Source organism: Miscanthus floridulus, chromosome 2, assembly GCF_019320115.1.
Source record: "Miscanthus floridulus cultivar M001 chromosome 2, ASM1932011v1, whole genome shotgun sequence".
In the NCBI taxonomy this organism is placed as follows: domain Eukaryota; kingdom Viridiplantae; phylum Streptophyta; class Magnoliopsida; order Poales; family Poaceae; genus Miscanthus; species Miscanthus floridulus.
In genome coordinates, this window is record NC_089581.1 from 8,199,950 (window position 1) to 8,219,094 (window position 19,145).

General features: G+C 45.7%; 1 protein-coding gene across 1 annotated transcript; it reads left to right on the forward strand.

Moving 5' to 3' along the window:
- The first annotated feature begins 219 nt into the window (after positions 1-219).
- LOC136537836 (uncharacterized) lies at positions 220-9,254 on the forward strand. Its single transcript, XM_066529803.1, has 7 exons — positions 220-478; positions 1,712-3,646; positions 3,725-3,782; positions 6,509-6,657; positions 7,030-7,116; positions 7,945-8,073; positions 8,394-9,254. Exons 1-7 carry the CDS (start codon positions 401-403, stop codon positions 8,475-8,477), a joined length of 2,520 nt encoding a protein of 839 aa, XP_066385900.1. The 5' UTR covers positions 220-400; the 3' UTR covers positions 8,478-9,254.
- The last annotated feature ends 9,891 nt before the right edge of the window (positions 9,255-19,145 follow it).

The following is a 19,145-nucleotide window of genomic DNA, read 5'->3' on the forward strand; positions in this document are numbered from 1 at the left end:
TTATACCTTCAATAAATTTATTACAATAACATATCCATAATTATTTTAGTAATATTATGCACCATAAGTATTGTTATGCCTATATTATATATTTAGTTAAGTTTATTTAAAATTGTTTGAATTTCATTCTCTCTTCAAAACGGAGAAGGGAGTATATCCTCCTTCGGAAGACCCAATCTACAGGATTTTCCGACCTTCTCCGGTTTTCCTGCGCAAAGCCCCCCGCGCGGAAGCTAACGCCGGGTTCCGGGCTTCCGGCTGTGCCCTTTCTCGGAGGAGCCCCGCCAGCCTGGGGAACTCTTCGTCCTCTTGCCTTTTCGCCTTTCCCAAAACCCTAAACCACACACGCCCCCAACTCCCCCTCCCTCGAAGCGGCGAAGGCGGCGGTGTCAGTGCCGGCATGGGCGCCCTGTCGGCTTCGACTTCGTCGGTGAACTGGCTAGTCGAGGACGACATCCTCCTCAAGAACGCCGTCGAGGTAACCCCCGCCTTCCCCCCTGTACCCCCAACCGGACTTCTTGGAGTTCCTACTGTTCGTCTCGACGCGTCAATTGATAGGTCCAATGTTGTTCTTGGGCTATTGCCGCTGAAGCGTGACGGATTCCGAGGGATTTGTGTTTACCGGAATACCGGGTAGTCAGAATTGATCCTCTTCATATACGCAGAGAAAAGAACTTAAATCCCTCCGTCTTTGGTAAATTGCTTAACTATATTCTGATGATGGAGTTATTCACCTGGTGGTTTTAGCAGCTTTGCAATTATTTGGCCCTGGGGTCCTGAATTTGTTTGCATTTATCAGTTGAGATGATTTGCGATTCTGGTAATTCTCTTGGTAGGCTAGGGAATCAAAATATTCAAATGGGAAAGAAGTACGTTTTCTTAGAAACCTAGCAGTCGGATGGCATGGCTCGTGAAGGTCCTAAATTTCTCTGTGCATTTCTCAGTTGAGATTAATTGCGATTCTGGTAATTCTCCTGTAGGCTAGGGAATCAAAATATTGAAATGGGAAAAAAGTATGCTTTTTTGGAAACCTAGCAATTAGATGGCGTGGCTCATGAGGGTCCTACATTTCTTTGTGCATTTCTCAGTTGAGATTAATTGCAATTCTGGTAATTTTCTTGGTAGGCTAGGGAATCAAAATCTTGAAAATTGGAAAAAAAGGTTTGTTTTCTTAGTAATTTAGGGATGGTGTGGCTCGTGAGGGTGCTTGCTACCCTAAACTGTGGCGAATCCAATAATATTCGATTGAATTACTTTAGCTGTGAAGTTGTTTCTCTATACTGAGTGCCACTTGCAAAATTGTTGAACTGATGGTAGCAGCCAGTGTTCTCAGTTTTATTAAGTTTTGAGGTAATGTCCTGCACTATGTAGGAGTGAATCAGCAGCCTAATCTAATCAAAATGGTTGCTTTCCCTAATTCACATACTCTATCATGTTATTATGAACTATAGCTTATTTCTGTTATCCCTGTATTTTATTCTAAGCATTTTTCCCTCAAAATATATTATGAGCAACTCTTGTTATTTAATCTCTAGGTTAGCATATTGATCTAGCAGTAGTCCTAATAGGTGGGCTTATGATTTTGTGAAGCCAACATAGTACGAAACCACAAAGAGTACAAGGCTGCTCCAAACTTGGATCTACATGACTTCACTACTAATTATTTTCTTTTTTTGTGCCAACTCCTAACTGCTCCTTGTGATACTTGCAGGCTGGTGCCTCATTGGAGTCCTTAGCCAAAGGAGCTGTATGTTTTTCCCGTAAATTCACTCTTCAAGAAATACAGGACCGCTGGAATTCATTGCTATATGACCCAGAGATCTCAACACAAGCAGCTTCTCGGATGGCTGAGTATGAGAATGAACTTTTCACTTCCGATCCAGCCAAGGCACATAAACTTTTCAACTCAAAAGCAAAGGATTTTTCATTTCAGAAACGGAAAATAGACAGTGTAAAGAATCTATATTATGCGATGAGAAAGAGAGTACACAATGATCCATGTTACAGTGGTGACCTTGGATTTCTTGTTGCCCCCTGTTCATGTATGGCAACTGGTAGTGACTGTGTTTGTGGAGGCCTACCTAACAGTATTGAACCAGAGCTGAATTCAGTGAGCCGCTATGGGCAAGTGGGTTCAAGCTACAATGGTGGACATGCATATTCTGAAATGAATGGTCAATCTTTTCATACGAAGCATACTGAGAGCATGTCAAGAGATGGGGGTGGCACCAATAATGTTGTGTATGGCTACTCAGATGTAGGCCAACTATACGAACATCATGCCTATGCAGCAAATAATCATGGGAATAGTGAAGGGAACAATGTTTCTCTAAAGAGTATCGCAGATTTTCAGGATTCTATGCAGTTTCAGCAGTTGGACAACAATCAATGTGGTAATGGAGTGGTAGACTCAAAGGCTTTGGTGATCCCTAACCATTTCAGTGGAAGTGTGCAGGAACCTATGCCTCTCCAAGTGATTGGTCAACCTGAGGGTTCTGAAGCACCAGGTGGTGCAATCTGGAGTGGGGTTCAGCGAAGAGACAAGCTCACTCTTGCTGATGATAAGAATGTAAAGTCAGAAAACAGGGACCCTCTCACATTCGAAGCAAATTTAGATGGTGGGATGTCTGGTTTAGATCACGCTGGAGATTTTATGGACTTCCCATTTTTCAGTAATAGTGAAGACTTTGATATCCTGAATAGTGAAATTTTTTTGAATTCTCCAAGTGAGGGAAACCAGGAGGATTTAGATGATCCTGCCTTCAAAGTTGTTCATGGGGTTAGAACAACAACAACCATGCAAAATCTGGTGCATCCCGATGAAGCCAATATGTCCTGTGATCAAATAGATCTTGGCGATGTAAAAAATAACGTAGATGCTTCTGGTATAATCTTAGTTCCTACTCCCTTACTAGTGCCCTGTCCTGGCCTGTATGTGGAGTGCAAATTGAACACAGAAGATCCTGAAATTCCTTGCAATGATGATGTTTCTACACCAACAGAGTATCCTCTTGAATGCTGTACTTCTACCTTTGGGCAGAAATCTGAGAATACTGTCTATTCAGCCTCCCCTGCAACCAGCCCTCCATCAAATGCTGAACAGCCCAAAACAAAGGACTTGGCCATAATAATAAAGAGTGAAGATATGGCAAATGTCCAACCTTCGTTACAAACAATTAAGATGAACCCATCCACTTCAGAACAAAAAGAAGATTCAGTGGCTCATGACGAAGGTAGTGTCCTAGGAGCTAAACCGTTCGAAGGTGCTTCAACAACTGGAGCCCTTTTGACTGGTAACATTGACACAAATGATGCAAACACATGCATGCTAGCTTTGCCCTCTTTCAGTGCTGCTGGATTTGGTGAAGGATCACCTTGTAGTTTAGGACCACATGAGAGCTTTGATAACTCTCATGGTTTGACTTTGCAAAATTCAGTTCAAGCTCCTGATCAGATGCAACACAACTCACTTGATGGTCAACCAGAATTAGGTGACAAGGCTGCTCTACAGAACTGTATGCCATCAAATGCGCTGACAGATTTGGGTATTCAGAACACTATTGCAAATGAGGGAACACCAGCTCAAGCAGAAGAATGCCTTGACTATGAAAAAGATGTTCCAAACTACTATGATCTAGAAGCTTTGGTAAAAATCTTTTAGCTCAGCTACCTGGATCTCTTTACTATGATGTTTCTAACTTGTCCCATATCATGTTCAATGCAGATTCTTGACCAGAATCTCATCCCATGGGATCAAGACTCTGATTTGATGCATCCTGAAGGTAAATGTTTATGCATTACACATTTTGCTTGCTGATCATTATATCAAATTAATCAAATACCATGTATAGATGCAGCTCATTCTTTGTTTTTAAGTTTAGCATCAGTGTCACACAATGTTCAAAAAGGCGCTAGGCGCTAGGTGCTAGTCAGGCGCTAAGCCACCGATTAGTGCCTAGGACGTCTAAACGTAGATTAAACGCGATTAAGCGTTTACACACTAGCTACATATCAAGAGATTTATAGTTGCATAAATGTGGCAAAATAAATAGAAAAGGAAGGGCAATGCCATAACAATGCACTGAGCCCACTAGGGGAGGAAGCCCACTAGCCCATCTAAACACCATAACACCCAATGATGCCCTACCACCACCAAGACAATCCTCATTCTCATGCAGATGCGCGGCCTCTCCTCCACCTGTGCGCCTCCATCTGTCTCAACACCTCTCCATGGCGCACCACCTCTTCTCCTGCACTCACCCTGGCGGCTCCTCCATGCGCCCCATCTCTACTCCACCAGTGCACACCTTGTCCTCTCCCCCTTTCATGTCACCCCTACTTCGGCTGCACACATGGCCCTTTGGAGAAATCGAGCAAAAGGGAATAAATCGGGGATTTTTAACTTTTTGCCATCCTTACGGATGGCACTTCTCTGTTTGCCAGTTTTATGCGCGCTCCTACATAATTGCCATCACAAACGGTGAAACTCATACGCTTTTGCCACTTTCATTGGTGTGGCACGCCAGGTGGGCATGCCAGCGTGGCAACGAGCCTGGAAGCCCTCACTTAGCATGGGAAATGACCTATTTACCGATGCTGTTGCTTTCCCTCTACTCTCTGACATGTGGGCCCCACATGTCAGCTTCATCCTCAACCTCTAGTCATCACCACACAGCGAGGGGAGGGGAGGAGCTCGTGAAAACTGCATGCCGCCGATCGGCTAGCTCGAGGTGCTTCCATTCGATCCATGTTAATCTCGGCCGCCCATCTTATCTTGAGACAACGGCAACCAATAACTTGCGGGTTCGCGTAGCCCGCAACAGGCCGGCCGGGCATGCATGAGCAGCGACTACCGTCTTGACGCGCGCGCGCGAGTTGGCCTGGGAGTGAGTTGGCCATGTCAGACCCGGCCGACGTACACCGAACTGACCGAAGCAGCTAGCCCAACCACCGGCTGTTAGATTGGCTACCCAAACGACGCCAATGCAAACAAGCAGCTAGACAGCTAGCTCGTCCGATCCCTGGCTTGCCGCAACGCACCTGCATCTTCTTCGAGGTTCGACTCGCGCGGCGCACCGCTGGCTGGCTGCCCTTCTATAAAAGGAGGCACCGCAGCACCGTTCGGCCCATATCTATCACTTCGATCCATCGCTTCTTCCACAACATGAACATGTACGTACGTAGCTAGCTAGCTCGCAAAGCATCTATCGCCAAATAAACCAGAGAGTAGTAGTGCTAGCAGGCCAATCGCTAGCTCCACCGAGACGACCATGATGAAGCAGTAGCTTGCCAAGCTAGCAGGCATGGTGGCGTTGCTGGCACTGCTAGCTCTGCTGGAGCCGGCCGCCGCCGCCGGCGTCAAGTTCACCACCAACGACCTCAACTCCGAGGCGTCGCTGTGGGGGCTTTACCAGCGGTGGGGTGCACGCTACAATGTAGAACGCGACCCCGTGGAGAAGCTCCGCCGATTCAACACGTTCAAGGAGACGGCGCACCGCGTCGCCTCTCGTGCTGGAGTCGCAGGCCACGCTCCGGGCCTGAACGCCTTCGCCGACTTGAGCTCGCTTGAGTCGCAGGCTCAGGCGCACTCCAAGCCAGGCTGCGGAGGCATAGGAGGCTAGGCTGCGGCCGGGACTCCACACGAGCTCCTCCCCTCCCCTCCCCTCGCTGCGTGGGACTCTGCACGAGCTCCTCTCCCTTCGCTGCGTGGTGATGGCTGGAGGTTGAAGATGAAGCTAACATATGGGACCCACACGTCACATAGTAGAGGGAGAGAAGCACCATGGGTAAATAGGTTATTTCCCATGCCAAGTTAGGACTCCCAGACTCGCTGTCACGCTGGCATGTCCACCTGGCCTGCCACATCAGCGAAAGTGGCAAAAGCGTATGAGTTTCACTGTTTGTGATGGCAATTATGTAGGAGCGCGCATAAAACTGGCAAACGGAGGAGTGCCATCCGTAAGGATGGCAAAAAGTTAAAAATCCCAATAAATCGAAGTGATTTCGACACCACGAGGTAGGCATAGATGGAATCACAATACAACAAACCATTTTACCATCATATAATCTCGTCTCTTTTCTTCCTTTCTTCACAATCCATGGGTTCTGACAGTTCATGCCACGTTTAATGGACACCTATGGCCTAGGGGACACTGACACGCTAGGTCTCCGCCTAGTGCTTAAGCATGCCTAAGCACGTCTTAACGACGTTTTTTCAACACTGGTGTCACAGAGTTAGCTGAAGTATTGTGCTGTATAGTCTCAAGTCATTAAAGGAAAGATTCATCATCTATGGGGCATTGGTTGGCTGAGGGTTTAAGGAGTAAACATTCATATAGTGGATTGTTCTTATAATAGTGTAAGAGTGGGTGTAGTTACGATGGACTCACCATGCTACATATATGTTATCATTTTCCTCTTAATGAAAATTTTAATGCGAACAATATTGATCTGGCATTGATCAGTGAAGCAGAGTGTATTCTTATTTTCTTTCTTTTGAAATCTTCAGTTACCAGATTTCATCACCCGGAAAGCAGGAAGGCATTGATTAGATTGGAGCAAGGTGCTCGGTCTTATATAAACAGAGCTATCATGTCGCATGGTGCTTTTGCAGTTATTTATGGATTGCACTTGAAATGCTACATAAAGGATCCTGAGGTCAGCTATCTTTTCAGCTAGATCAGTTATAGGATGTAAGCGAGGGGTGACAACTAAGACTAAGAGTGCACAATTTTCATATCTATATCTTGTGCCAGATAGTTGCAGTGGATTATTGACACCCAGTCCCTTAGAGATACAGATAAACAACTTTGGTTTTTAGAACTTGAGATGTATCTGGCAATTTCTGAATATAGCACCCAGGGTCATCATTTTATTTCCATTTTGGGATTTCATGTTCTGATCTGAGACATATCCTAATTAGGAACTGGAATATTCAACCATCTTGTTTCTGTACATGTATGGAGTATGCAGTGAATATTTGTGTAATATGTTGCTACCATATTCTGATTTTTTTCTTTGTTCAAGCAGGTTACTCTTGGAAGAGAGACAGAAGATGTCAAAGTTGACATTGATTTGGGAAAAGAAGGGAGGGCAAATAAGATATCTCGCCGACAGGTAATTCCTTGAATAGTCCACTGTGTGTTAAGAAATGCCACTTACGTAATTACATTTCCTTAGGAAATGGCTAGTGCCTAATAATAGGGGACTTGATTGCTTGACTATTTTTTTTTGTAAGAAGGTAAGAAACATAGATGTGCTGTAGGAGGTTAAAATTTATCATCCCTTGTTTTTCATTTGCACATCATTTCCACCATTGCATTGTCCTAATTGTGGTTTGTAAGGCAAAAATATTATTTCTGTACCTCTGGTGGATTTTTATCAGATTGGCAGCCACAGTTGGCCTGTGCACCTTGATGGCTTTGATTGATATTGGTACTATGTGTGTCACATTTTAGCATGCAAGCTGTGATGTCTGCTTGAATTAGCAAAGCAGTCAACTTTATCCAAGAGGCAATACTTGGGTCTGGAAAGACTGGCCAAGTGGCAGTCGATGAATTGTGTTTCATTCGTCTAAGTTCCTGTTTGTTCAACATCATGTACTTGTGTTGCTAATGTAACAAAATATTTCCAGCTGGGTAAATAGACCACAAGTTTGTTTCGGAAATTAGAATCGCTGAAAGTGTATCATTCAATGCTCATATTGCCACTTAATAACTTTTGCAATATACTACTGTTGGTACTGTCGTTCTGAACCATTTTTAAAAGCAATTAAGTGGCAGTTCTCCCGTTTTGCACTGTGGCTCCCAGTTGGTGATTCCCCTTTAGTATGCACATTGCCCTACAAGACGATATAGAATTCCTTGTTTTGCTAAGTCTGTTTATTTTCTGTTGTGGGGCATTTTTTTGTATCATTATATTTAACCCACGTATTCTGACAATCAGGCGGTTATCAAGATGGATGAATCTGGCTCTTTTCATATTAAGAACATTGGAAAATGTCCAATCTTTGTTAATAGCAAGGAAATACCAAGCTGCAAACGCATCAACTTAAGCTCTGACTCATTAATCGAGGTACTGATACTTCCCCATTCTACTGTTTGTAATTGATACCTTCACTTTTGAATGAATCTGTAACTTGGTGGTTAATCGATGCACAATTTTTGTAACTTTACCTGTGATCCTGTCATATTCATATCATCTCGTGATACAACTATAGATAATCAATATTTGAAAGCTGTTAGCCTGTTATTCTTGGTAACTACAGTTGTGCTGGTTTGCTATATTTGGAAAAAAAACAGTCCATTCCCTTGTTATTTGACTGAGATATCACTGATGCATTTCATTGATTACCTTCATGCTGTACTAATTTAGCTACCTTTTTCCCCTTTCAGATAAAGGACATGAGGTTTATTTTTCATGTAAACCAAGACGCTGTGAGGCAGTACATTGATCGTAACCTGAAGCCAGAACGCTAGTTTCCTCTGGGTTTCCAGTCAGCACTTAGTGAGTGGCTGCCTCATTTAACAACAGCAGCAGTAGCAGTAAATTTGAGTAAGCACTACTCATTTAGGATTTTCCTTCATGTGATGTTATAAGTTAGGCTCACTTGGTTCCGTTCTGTAAATGGTTGTAGTTTGTTGTGTTTTCTGTCTGTTTGGCGGGCATAAATCACGCATATCCTGCACATTTGCTTCAGTTTGTACCGACACCCAGGAATAATTTCATTTGTATACTGGCACCCTGGTTTGTGGTGACTGCCAAGAGGCAACCGATGCAAGAAAGTGCCGGAAAGAATCAAAAGAAGAGAAGATTCTAGGGTAGAACAGGACGAAGGTGCACTTCTGCAAGAAACCATTGGGTTCTTGCGACGTTATAAGCATACTTTATTGATTTATTTATGCCCGTGATGATCTTGAAGCACGAACTCTGATGAATCAGCTCTTGGTTTACACATTGGCAGATGTTGGAAACTAGTATGTTGCGCGCGCCTTTGCGCGCGTCGCAAGTTAGGCGGAAGTGCATCCATCGAGCTGATATGTACATATGTTATATAGAGAAGCTGGAACGTTGGTTTGAATGACAACGTCAAGAATATTCACCTAATATTGTGCTAAACTGTTATACAACCGAGAAAGGTATCTAAATGGGAAAAGAAAGTTTCTACTTTTGCCGATGGTAAACACACGAGAACAGTATTGCTGGATTGCTTCGCGGATGTCTTCTGAAAATATATTGCAACTTTGCTTCCTTTCATCTTGAATATAAATGCGTATGTTAGCTGCATTTCCCCTCAACGTAGCATTATGACCTGCAGGGTACATGATAGAAAGAGGAGAAAAGACAATTAGCTACACACAGAAGGCGCACATAAGCAACTCGTTTTATTTTGCACCACGTGAGGTGCCTAAACAAAATAAGCAATGGACTTTACTCAAGAAAGAATTGATGTGTTGCTGCTATGGCATAAGAAAATGACAGGCCATATCATGTAGCAGATGCAACATCATCACCTAATTTGGCAGCCCTAGCTGGTACCGAAAGCACTGCACAGGCAATCCATGTATAGAGTATATAACCTACAATCTACTACAAGAAATCGTGCCAGCTAAAAGTAGCAAGCTTAAATTATCCGTAGCTACTTCTAAACACATTACCCATCAATAACTATTCAAGACGTTTAATTCTGTTTTTTCTCAGAGGCATTCAATCTATGTATGGAGAAAGTAGTCAAAGGAAGGAAGAGGTACAGAATGTATAATACATGCATAGTTAAGTCCTTTGCGTCTTCGATTTGGCAAAGCACTCCTTGTGGCATATAGTGATGTGCACTGCAAATCAAATTAACCGAAACATGAATGAACATGGGAACTGAAATAGCAGCTGAAGAGATAGAAACCTGAAAAGAAGAGCAGTAGACGCTAAAAAACGGAGAAAACACCATATGGTTACAAATTGCAATGACGAAGAAAACCATCAAGATAGATGGAGCAGGTTGCAGGAGAATGCAATGGCGAAGAAACCCATGAAGCTAGATAGACCAGGATTCCAGGGGAACAGGACCAAAAACATGGAAGGAAAAAAGAAAGATAAAAGATAGATCTGCAACAACCTAAAACAAATTAATGGAAACACCATAACCTTGATCGAGGTCCAAGGTAGGAGAAAAAAAAATAGCATCAATGCAGAGAAAACTTTGAAATCTATGTTAGTTATTTCATGAAGGTACGTATGGCTCAAAAAGTTAGGACCGTAAACATAGCATGGAAAATCCGAGACAGTTTGACATCCTTCATGAAACCCCCTAGAGAATCACAGAAGGTCATCGTTGGGGTTGATTATATATTGGAGCATCTCCGAGAGAGCTATTTAAAACCACACTAAAAATCCGAGACAGTTTGACATCCTTGCTTCCAATCTTTTCGCGCGTGGGTATTCGGAGCACGGGTGGGTTAATACATGCATGGTCTATATGTTACAGACACTTGTAGTGGTACCTTAGCTGATGAATATTTACATTATGCATTCTCAGGCACAAAATGCTCTAACAAACAATCTGGCACGTGCAGATGCAATCCTATTAGAGTAAATAGGCAAAATCATCTGTATTGACCTGCTCTTTAAAAAAACGGAGATATAACAGGGCACCTTTATTTTCTTGATTGCAGACACATAGGCAAGACGGCATGCTTCGCTTAATTTCCTGTTGACACATTTCGTAACGGCACTATGAGGTGGGAAACAATTTGAGCGGGTGCAAGAAGAGGTGACGTGGTTCCTGTCATTTGATCTCTGATTGAGAACCATTCCAGCCTATGCCCCTGGACAGATGACAACTAATTTGTAAAAAGTTCGATAGTACTACAGGCTAGATGCTGAATGGTACAAACATGGCACCAAGAGAACCGAATGGTCAACTGAGCCAGCAATTCACTACAATGAATCCATTACAATAAGAAAAACAGAAATAATATATCAAATAAAGGTAGGTTCAGAAATGGGAAAAAATGGCATCATTTGATCTCTTGTGGTTAGGCAGAACGACAAGCACCAATAATACAATCGTTTGCAAGCCCCGAAAGAAAGCTACAATAGATCGACCCTAGAGAATTGATGAGGTACGATAAATAAACAGATAGCAATACATATATGTGCATGAACATGCCCTAGGAGATCATCAGCATATATTCCCAACTTATATGAAAATTGTTGCCGACATGGCTAGGCTGGCTGGTCGGGAACGTTGTGTTCCCAAAAGAAGAGAGGAATGCACTGGGAGATCATCAGTCTATATTCCCAACTTATATGAGAGTTCAATCTGATCACAAGATATGGAGCACAAAACATTTCCATGTGAACAGCATCAGGTCTATTCCCCAACTTATATAAGAATTCATTTTGATTACAGGCTATGGAGTAAAGAAAAATTTGCATCACTTGCATCAAACATCAGGGGGGAAACAAAGGTGTTATTATAAAGGAGGATTGTAGGGGAGGAGGCACCAGGCAGACGAAGTGGAGAAGAGGATGAACTGGCCACAGAGTGACCGCCAAGGTCGCCGCCGCCAGGAGGGTAGCCACGGAGTGAGCCGCCGGCACTGGCACACACACAAACAACACAGAGAGGTAGAGGAGGAACGATAGAGAGTCCGTCATGCGTGAGGAGGAAACGGGGCTGAACACCGGACACAGACACACACAAGAGAGAGTGAGAAGAGAGAAGAGAGAGGAGCAGAGAGAGAGCGAGAGAGAGAGAGCGAGAGAGGAGAGAGAGAGAGGAGAGAGAGAGAGATGCACGTTCGGCTGGGGGAGAGGTGAGTGATAGCGCCGCTGGCCTGTGGCAGCGCCCACCGCCGGGTCCTGGCCATGGCAGTGCGCCCACCGTCCATTTCCCGAAGAAGTTATTGTAGGACATGCGGATCGGCAAAAAGGTGTGTAAATCAACAAATTATTAACGAAAAGTAAATATGAAATGTACCAGAATGCTACAATGAGTACAGATCAACTACATATTCAGTGTGAGCTTACTGGCAGATGATGCATTGATGATTTGGTGCTCAAGATTTCATTCCATAGCCTACTGGGTGGGGTATCCTTTTTGTCATTTGAACAAACGGATAAGAATGTTGAATGTAGCCATGTAAAGCAAAGATAAAGGTTCGTTGGTTTCTCATTAACCTATGGAGGGTACCTTTTTTTGCCATGTTGCTATAGAGCAGCAGCTACTTAGCAATGAGCAGATCATCATTCCAATTTCATGACTCAGGAAGGGAAACCTAAAAAAATGGAAACAAATCTTGTATTGAATGTTATATTTCTTGGCATGGCATACTATAGAACCTATGGATATCAGGTTAATATATTAGAAATGTGCCGAATCATTAACTCAGAAGTCAGAATACAAATGAGGGAAAACTGAATTAATAATGCAGTTTCTGCAAATGAAACTATGACGCAACAAAATATTAAATGAACTGGAACATACGGATGAAAATCGAAATGGTAGTGATCGTTAAATTTGCACTATCTTTGAGAAGCATACATGGAAATCAAATAGGTAGCAGAGCAACTAAGGAGATCTAAGTAAACAGTTCAGAACCATGAATGTAACTGTGATACTAAGGGAAATTAGGTGGCACGCTGTTCCTGCAACAGTGTATGTTCAGGATGCAAATTAAGGGACGTAATATTATTTTGGAAGACAAAGATGCATATTCAGTAACTATAGGTTGGACATGTCGCTTTATGATGCTTCTGTAACTGTAGATATAATGTACCTATAATTCAAGCTGATCCCTACCACTGAGCAAAGATTTTAGTATTCCCAAGCTAATTCCGGTAAATATAGCAAACAGTGTATGTACAGTTAGCTGGAAGCAGAGATTGGAGATTGGCTCACGTGGAATGTTGAGAAATGATTTCAGTTAGCAGGCGCCACACCAACCTAAGGGCAGAATTCTAAATAGTGGAAATTAAATTCAAATATCCTTTGTATTAGCGGTTGGTTGGTTTAGAACTAATTTTGATAGACCTGTACTGAGAGGAAATCTACCTGTGAATCAGAGCCTCAATGGCAGAACTAATTTGAAGAGAATAGAAGCAACCATGCAAGAAGGAGAGGAGGCGGCGGCTTACTTGGCGATGCGAATAACGAAGTAGGAGTGGCTGGGTTGCTCTGGGTTCCTAAATGAAAGAGTTGGTACTGGATACACAGCCGGTCCAAACTCTGAACATTTCTGTAAAGCCATGATGCACCAACCTTTCGCTGTTTTCAGATCAATTTTACCACGTTGGACAACCTTAATAGTAAACAGAGCAATATGAGGACCCAGATGCATCACAAATGTATGCAAACCAGAACCTTCATTTAAAATTCGAAATCAGCAGGTTCGAAAATAACTATTTTTCTCTGTTGTAGCAATAGGAATTCCAAGTTTACATGTTCTATTTTCCAACTTTAAAAGCTTGAATTGTAGGCATTAAAATCTAGATAACAAATAGACCATGCTTAGCAAAGAATGAAAGAACCAAAAACTGTTTCCAAATAATATTTAAGTAACGAACAAGAGAAAAGATGGTACTCTCTTCTTCTCCAAGACATTGAAACAGATACACTCTAATAAGAAAGGACAATCGAATACTCAATACTAAACTACTAATCAGGTAACAACGGTTAGAGTACCTATGCCTGATGCGCAAGGTTGAGCAAGGGGAGTGCACATGAGGTGATTATGAATCATTAACAAAGGAAAAATAATTTTTACCCTGGTGTCTGTGCATGAGGCAAAGCATGGATGGGTTGGCCCCTGCCTGAACATCCGTTCTTTAGTTGCTTACACACCTAGGCTGCCAATACATGAGATCACAACCTAGTTAGGCATTTAATCGAACATCCAAACTACAGGCAATAGAAAGCTAGCAGTACAGAGTAACAAACATAGGGAACATTTCATACGTAAAGGTGACGAAGCTAGAGGGACTTCTCCCCCAAATCCACAATAATCCCCATCACAGCAATCTTGTTTGTTCTATGCCTCCCCTTTGTCAAACAATCACAGTTTGTGCAGGGGCTGCGCCGAGACAGGCACAGCCTGGGGCTGGCCAGGGCGCCGCATGGAAAGGGAGGGCAGTACGCGGTCAACGAAACCTTCGATGACAGGGATAGACACCAGAAGTGGGCAGCGCCATGCGTGGTGGCCGAGCCTCCACCATCTCTCGCTCAATCGCTCGCGCAAAGGGGAATATGGAAGGAGAGAGGATCTTGGGGAGAAGCCAAGAGAAAGAGGGGAAAAAGAGGGTGCACCTCACTGCACAACCGAGCTGAGCCGCCGCCGCCGCTGCCTTCGGCGAGTACCGAGGTCGTGGAGCACAGGAAGTTAGGGTTTCTTCGACCACAGGAACACACGCCTGTAGGAGGCCACGCCGGGATAGCGAGGGGTGGGTCGTGGCCACGGTGGTGGCCGGCGCGCCGTGTCAGGGGGCGCGCTGCGCCGTGCGCGCAGTGCGGGGAGCGGCGCCAGCCGAGACGAGGATGCGTAGCCGTGCCGGAGGAGGGCACCATCGGCGCGCCGCCACCCCGGCCGCGCCGTCCCGCTGTGCCGCCACGTGCAGAGAGAGAGAGAGAGGGAGAGGAAGGGGGCGGGGGCGGGGGCGGGGGTGGGGGCGGCGGAGGTGGAGGCGCCAGCACGCGGCCTCGGCCGGGTCAGGCCGCTGCGCCGCCGCGGAGAGACGGAGAGACCGAGAGAGGGACAGAGGAGGCGAAGATATTTTCGGAGGCGCAGTAAAATTTGATGGGATCAGCCTCCACCGTTGATCTCAGAAGCAAACGGTCAAAGGATATTGGGATGACGTGGACGGTCTAATCGCTTGGGAACCTCTTCCGGCTTGTTTGGGTAAAAGCAATGCGTGTAGTGGGTAGAGGAGTTTTTACCTAAAAAGGATCTTTTGCTGACACAGTTTTGCTTCGGCATATGCGCTGCCGCTGTATGTATATATATTCCCCATTTCCATGGGCTTTGCATGCTCGGCGTGACGTGACGCCTGCCCATAATGATGTTCGTCATGGTAGCTGATGTGAAATAAAATCCTGTGAACATTTTCCTCCACCACCAGCGATTGTCGATTGGTCTATCCGCGCTTTGTTGAGCGACGTTTGCGATCTATACACAGCTTGACATCTTTTGCAGATGTGTTTCTGATGGCGAGGAAGCCCCCACTTTTTTTTAATATGACGCTCCTTAGAGCACGCTTCTTAAATCTTAAGAATTACTGTAAACTATGTGTTGGTGTTTCGTACGAGCATCGGCAAGTAAATTTATAGTAATACGTGTTAGGCTCGGATGATGTGCTAAAGGACACAAGATTTATATTGGTTCGGGCCAAATGTTCCTACGTCCAGTTTATTGCTGCTCGTGTTATTGGCACCGGGAACGGTCTGTAGTAAGGGGTACAAACGATCAAGAGAGGGACTGGTCCCAAGTCTCTGATGGAAGGGTTGAAAGGAGGTCAAGAGCTTCGTAGCAACTTGATTATGTGTATGTGTGTCTTCCTGTTCGGTTCAAAGTCCGTCCCCCTGATGGAGGAAGCGCATCCCCTTTTATAGAGGAAGGGGATGGCTTTTACAAGGGCGAGGGTTTAGGATGTATACTCTACTTAGTCTTGTGGCTCACGTCTACCTGGCTTCGTTCTTCATTCTGATGAGTACGAAGGAAGATAAGCGTCTACAATACTGTTGATGTCTCTGTAGAATGTTAGGTTGGTTACAGAATACTGCCCTGCACAGGGTGTGGGCTGTAGTACAGTGGTTTTGACTTATTGGCCTCTCCTAGCCTTGCTTCGCACGCCTTCTGGTTCCTGTGAGTCTTCGTCGGAGGGATGAGGGGTCAGGATCCGGAGCGACGCCGTGGTCAAGGCCTTCTGACTTGGCGGACCTGAGGGGTTGGGAAGCGGGTGCCGCTCCCTCAGGTCCATAGCGTGGTGATGGAATGTTCGTCGTGCGTGGAGATATTAAGTCCTTTTCTGGAGCATAGTGGTTGTCGTATATCTTCGTCGAGTTCCGTGTCCCAGGGCTGAAGGCGGCGCCTACAACCCTACAGGGCAAGAAGCACGCACCTGCACAACCTTTCGGGTTCTGTGGCGCCCGGAAGGGTCTAAAGCACCTGTCCCGTCATCCCCTGACAGTACTTTTCCTGCCAGGGCGCAGGGTTGAAGGGTCGAGATGGCGACTAGAGGGGGGGGGGGTGAATAGTCTTTTCTAAAACTTAATCACATCGGCTAACCGATACAAATGCGGAATTTAAACTATTGGTCTAGCCAAGACTATACCCCACTATATGTGTTCATTAGCACCTTGCAAAGATAACAATTATGCAACAAAGGTGCCGGACTAGCTAGAGCTCTCCTAAACAATTCTAGGAGCAAGGTTACACAAACCTATGCCACTAGTACTTTAAGCGACAAGGGAGCTCCTACACATGCTAGTAAGCAAAAGCACAAAGCTAACGATGCTCACTAGCAATGCTCAATAACAAGGCAACCAATGCCTAATTAGAGAGCACAAATACTTAGCTACACAAACTAAGCAATGTGACTAACAAGGTTACTAAAACCAAATTAGCCACGCAAGGGAGCTACTTCTATGCTACACAAGCAAGAAGGTAATTAGCAAGCTACACAAGCTATCTAATTACAAGAGCAACTACACAAGCTTAATATGTATAAAAGTAATTGCAAGCTTGTGTAATGGGGATGCAAACCAACGGGAAGAACAAGGTTGACACGATGATTTTTCTCCCGAGGTTCACGTGTTTGCCAACACGCTAGTCCCCGTTGTGTCGACCGCTCACTTGGTGGTTCGGCGGCTAATTAGCATCACCCGCTAAGCCCACACGTCGGGTGCCGCAAGAACCTACCCCTTGAGTGAGGGTAGCTCAATGACACGCTTTACTAGAGTTGCTCTTCGTGACTCCCGCGGGGCGAGCACAATGCCCCTCACAAGCACTTCTCCGGAGCGCCGCACAAGCTTCTTGCGCGCTTCGACGGAGACCACCACCAAGCCGTCTAGGAGGTGGCAACCTCCAAGAGTAACAAGCACCACCAGCTTGCAACTCGATCACCTAGTGCCACTCGATGCAACCTCATGATGCAATCGCACTAGAATCGCTCACTCACACAATTGAATGATCACTATCAAGTATGTGTGTGATGGAGGGCTCCCAAGCACTCTCAAGCATGGACACAAAGTCCCCCAAGGTGCTCAGCACCAGCCATGGCCGAAGGCCACTTCTATTTATAGCCCCAAGGGCTAAACTAGCCGTTACCCCTTCACTAGGCAACGGTCGGGCTGACCGGACGCTCCGGTCGTGTTGACCGGACGCTGGACCACAGCGTCCGGTCGCTCGTAGACGACCACGTGTCCTGGTTCCAACGGTCACTTGACCTGACCGGACGCAGCAGCTTTCAACTAACCGGACGCTAAACCCCCAGCGTCCGGTCGTTTCCAGTAAGCTCCCGAGCATGACCAGACGTGTCCGGTCGAACGAGATCGGACGCAGCCAGCGTCCGGTCACACTCCAGTTACTACGTCATCGTACGTCAGTGCGACCGGACACAGCCTGCCAGCGTCCGGTGCATTCAGATCTAGCGTCCGGTCAGTTGACCGACGCCGGCATCTTTGCGACCAACTCGTTTTCACTTCTAACTTCTTCACCCTTGCACCAATGTGCTAACCACCAGAATTTGCATCCGGCGCAATAGAAAATAGACATTCCATTTTCTCGAAAGCGCCGAATCCCACCTCGCAAGCTCGGCGGGAGGGAGAGAGGGACCCAAACCCATCTCACCCCTGCAAACACCACCTCCTTTGTAAATGTGCCAACACCACCAAGTGTACACCACCATGTGTTATGTGTGTTAGCATTTTCACAATCATTTCCCAAAGGATGTTAGCCACTCAACTGCCACGCCACTCGATCCTAGCGACAATGCAAAGTTAGATCACTCGAGTGGCACTAGATGACCGATATGCAAACAAGTTTGCCCCTCTTGATAGTACGGCCATCTATCCTAAACCTGGTCATAAACTTCTCTACACACCTATGACCGGTGAAATGAAATGCCCTAGGTTATACCTTTGCCTTGCGCATTCCATTCCATCTCCTTCAATGTCGATGCAACACATGCACCAACACAATCAACAATGATATGATCCACTTCATATCATCACATGATCATATTGGTTCATCGATCTTGACTCTACTTGCTCTTCACCGTTGCCATCGTCCATCGGCGCCAAGTCTTGCTCAAGCTTCACCGCCACGCGGTCCATCACTCTAAAGCCTTCGACTTGCCCTTCACGCTTGCAACCGGTCCATCAAGCCAAGTCTTGTCTTGATCTTCTCCACCTTGATCACATGACTCAATGTCATGTCTCATGTGCATTTAAGCTCGTTCATCATCACATGTGTGAGCTTTGCAACATCTCCAAGCCATTTTCACCTTCATGGCATATGTTGCTCACACATATGTACCTGTGGACTAATCACCTGTGTATCTCACATAAACACAATTAGTCCACCTAAGTTGTCACTCAATTACCAAAACCAAACAAGGACCTTTCAAGGGTATGGTTCTTGGAGCCATGGTTGACCCGAACGTCTTGTCTTGCCCTGTCCCTATCATCTTGAGGGAACGGAGAGAAGCTGTCAGGTAAGGTGAATCCAGTCCTTAGATATGGAGCTGGGTGAGGCTCATTCCTTGCCGCCGGGTGAAACGGAGACCAATCCCTATCTCTTGGGTGAGACCGACCCTGCCCTTCGGGGTCGGGCGAGTTGGAGTCTATCCCTTGGCCCTCGGGCGAGACCGAGCCCACCCCAAAGGCGTCGGGTGAGACGAAGACTAGCCCTCGGCCCTCGGGCGAGACCGAGCCCACCCCAAAGGTGTCGGGCGAGACGGAGACTAACCCTGAGCCCTCGGGTGAGGCAGAACTATCTCAAAAGGCGTCGGGCGAGGCGGAGACTAGCCCTCGGCCCTCGAGTGAGACCGAGCCCACCCCAAAGGCGTCGGGCGAGACAGAGACTAACCCTGAGCCCTCGGGAGAGGCAGAGCTATCTCAAAAGGCATCGGGCAAGGCGGAACCAAACCCCTAT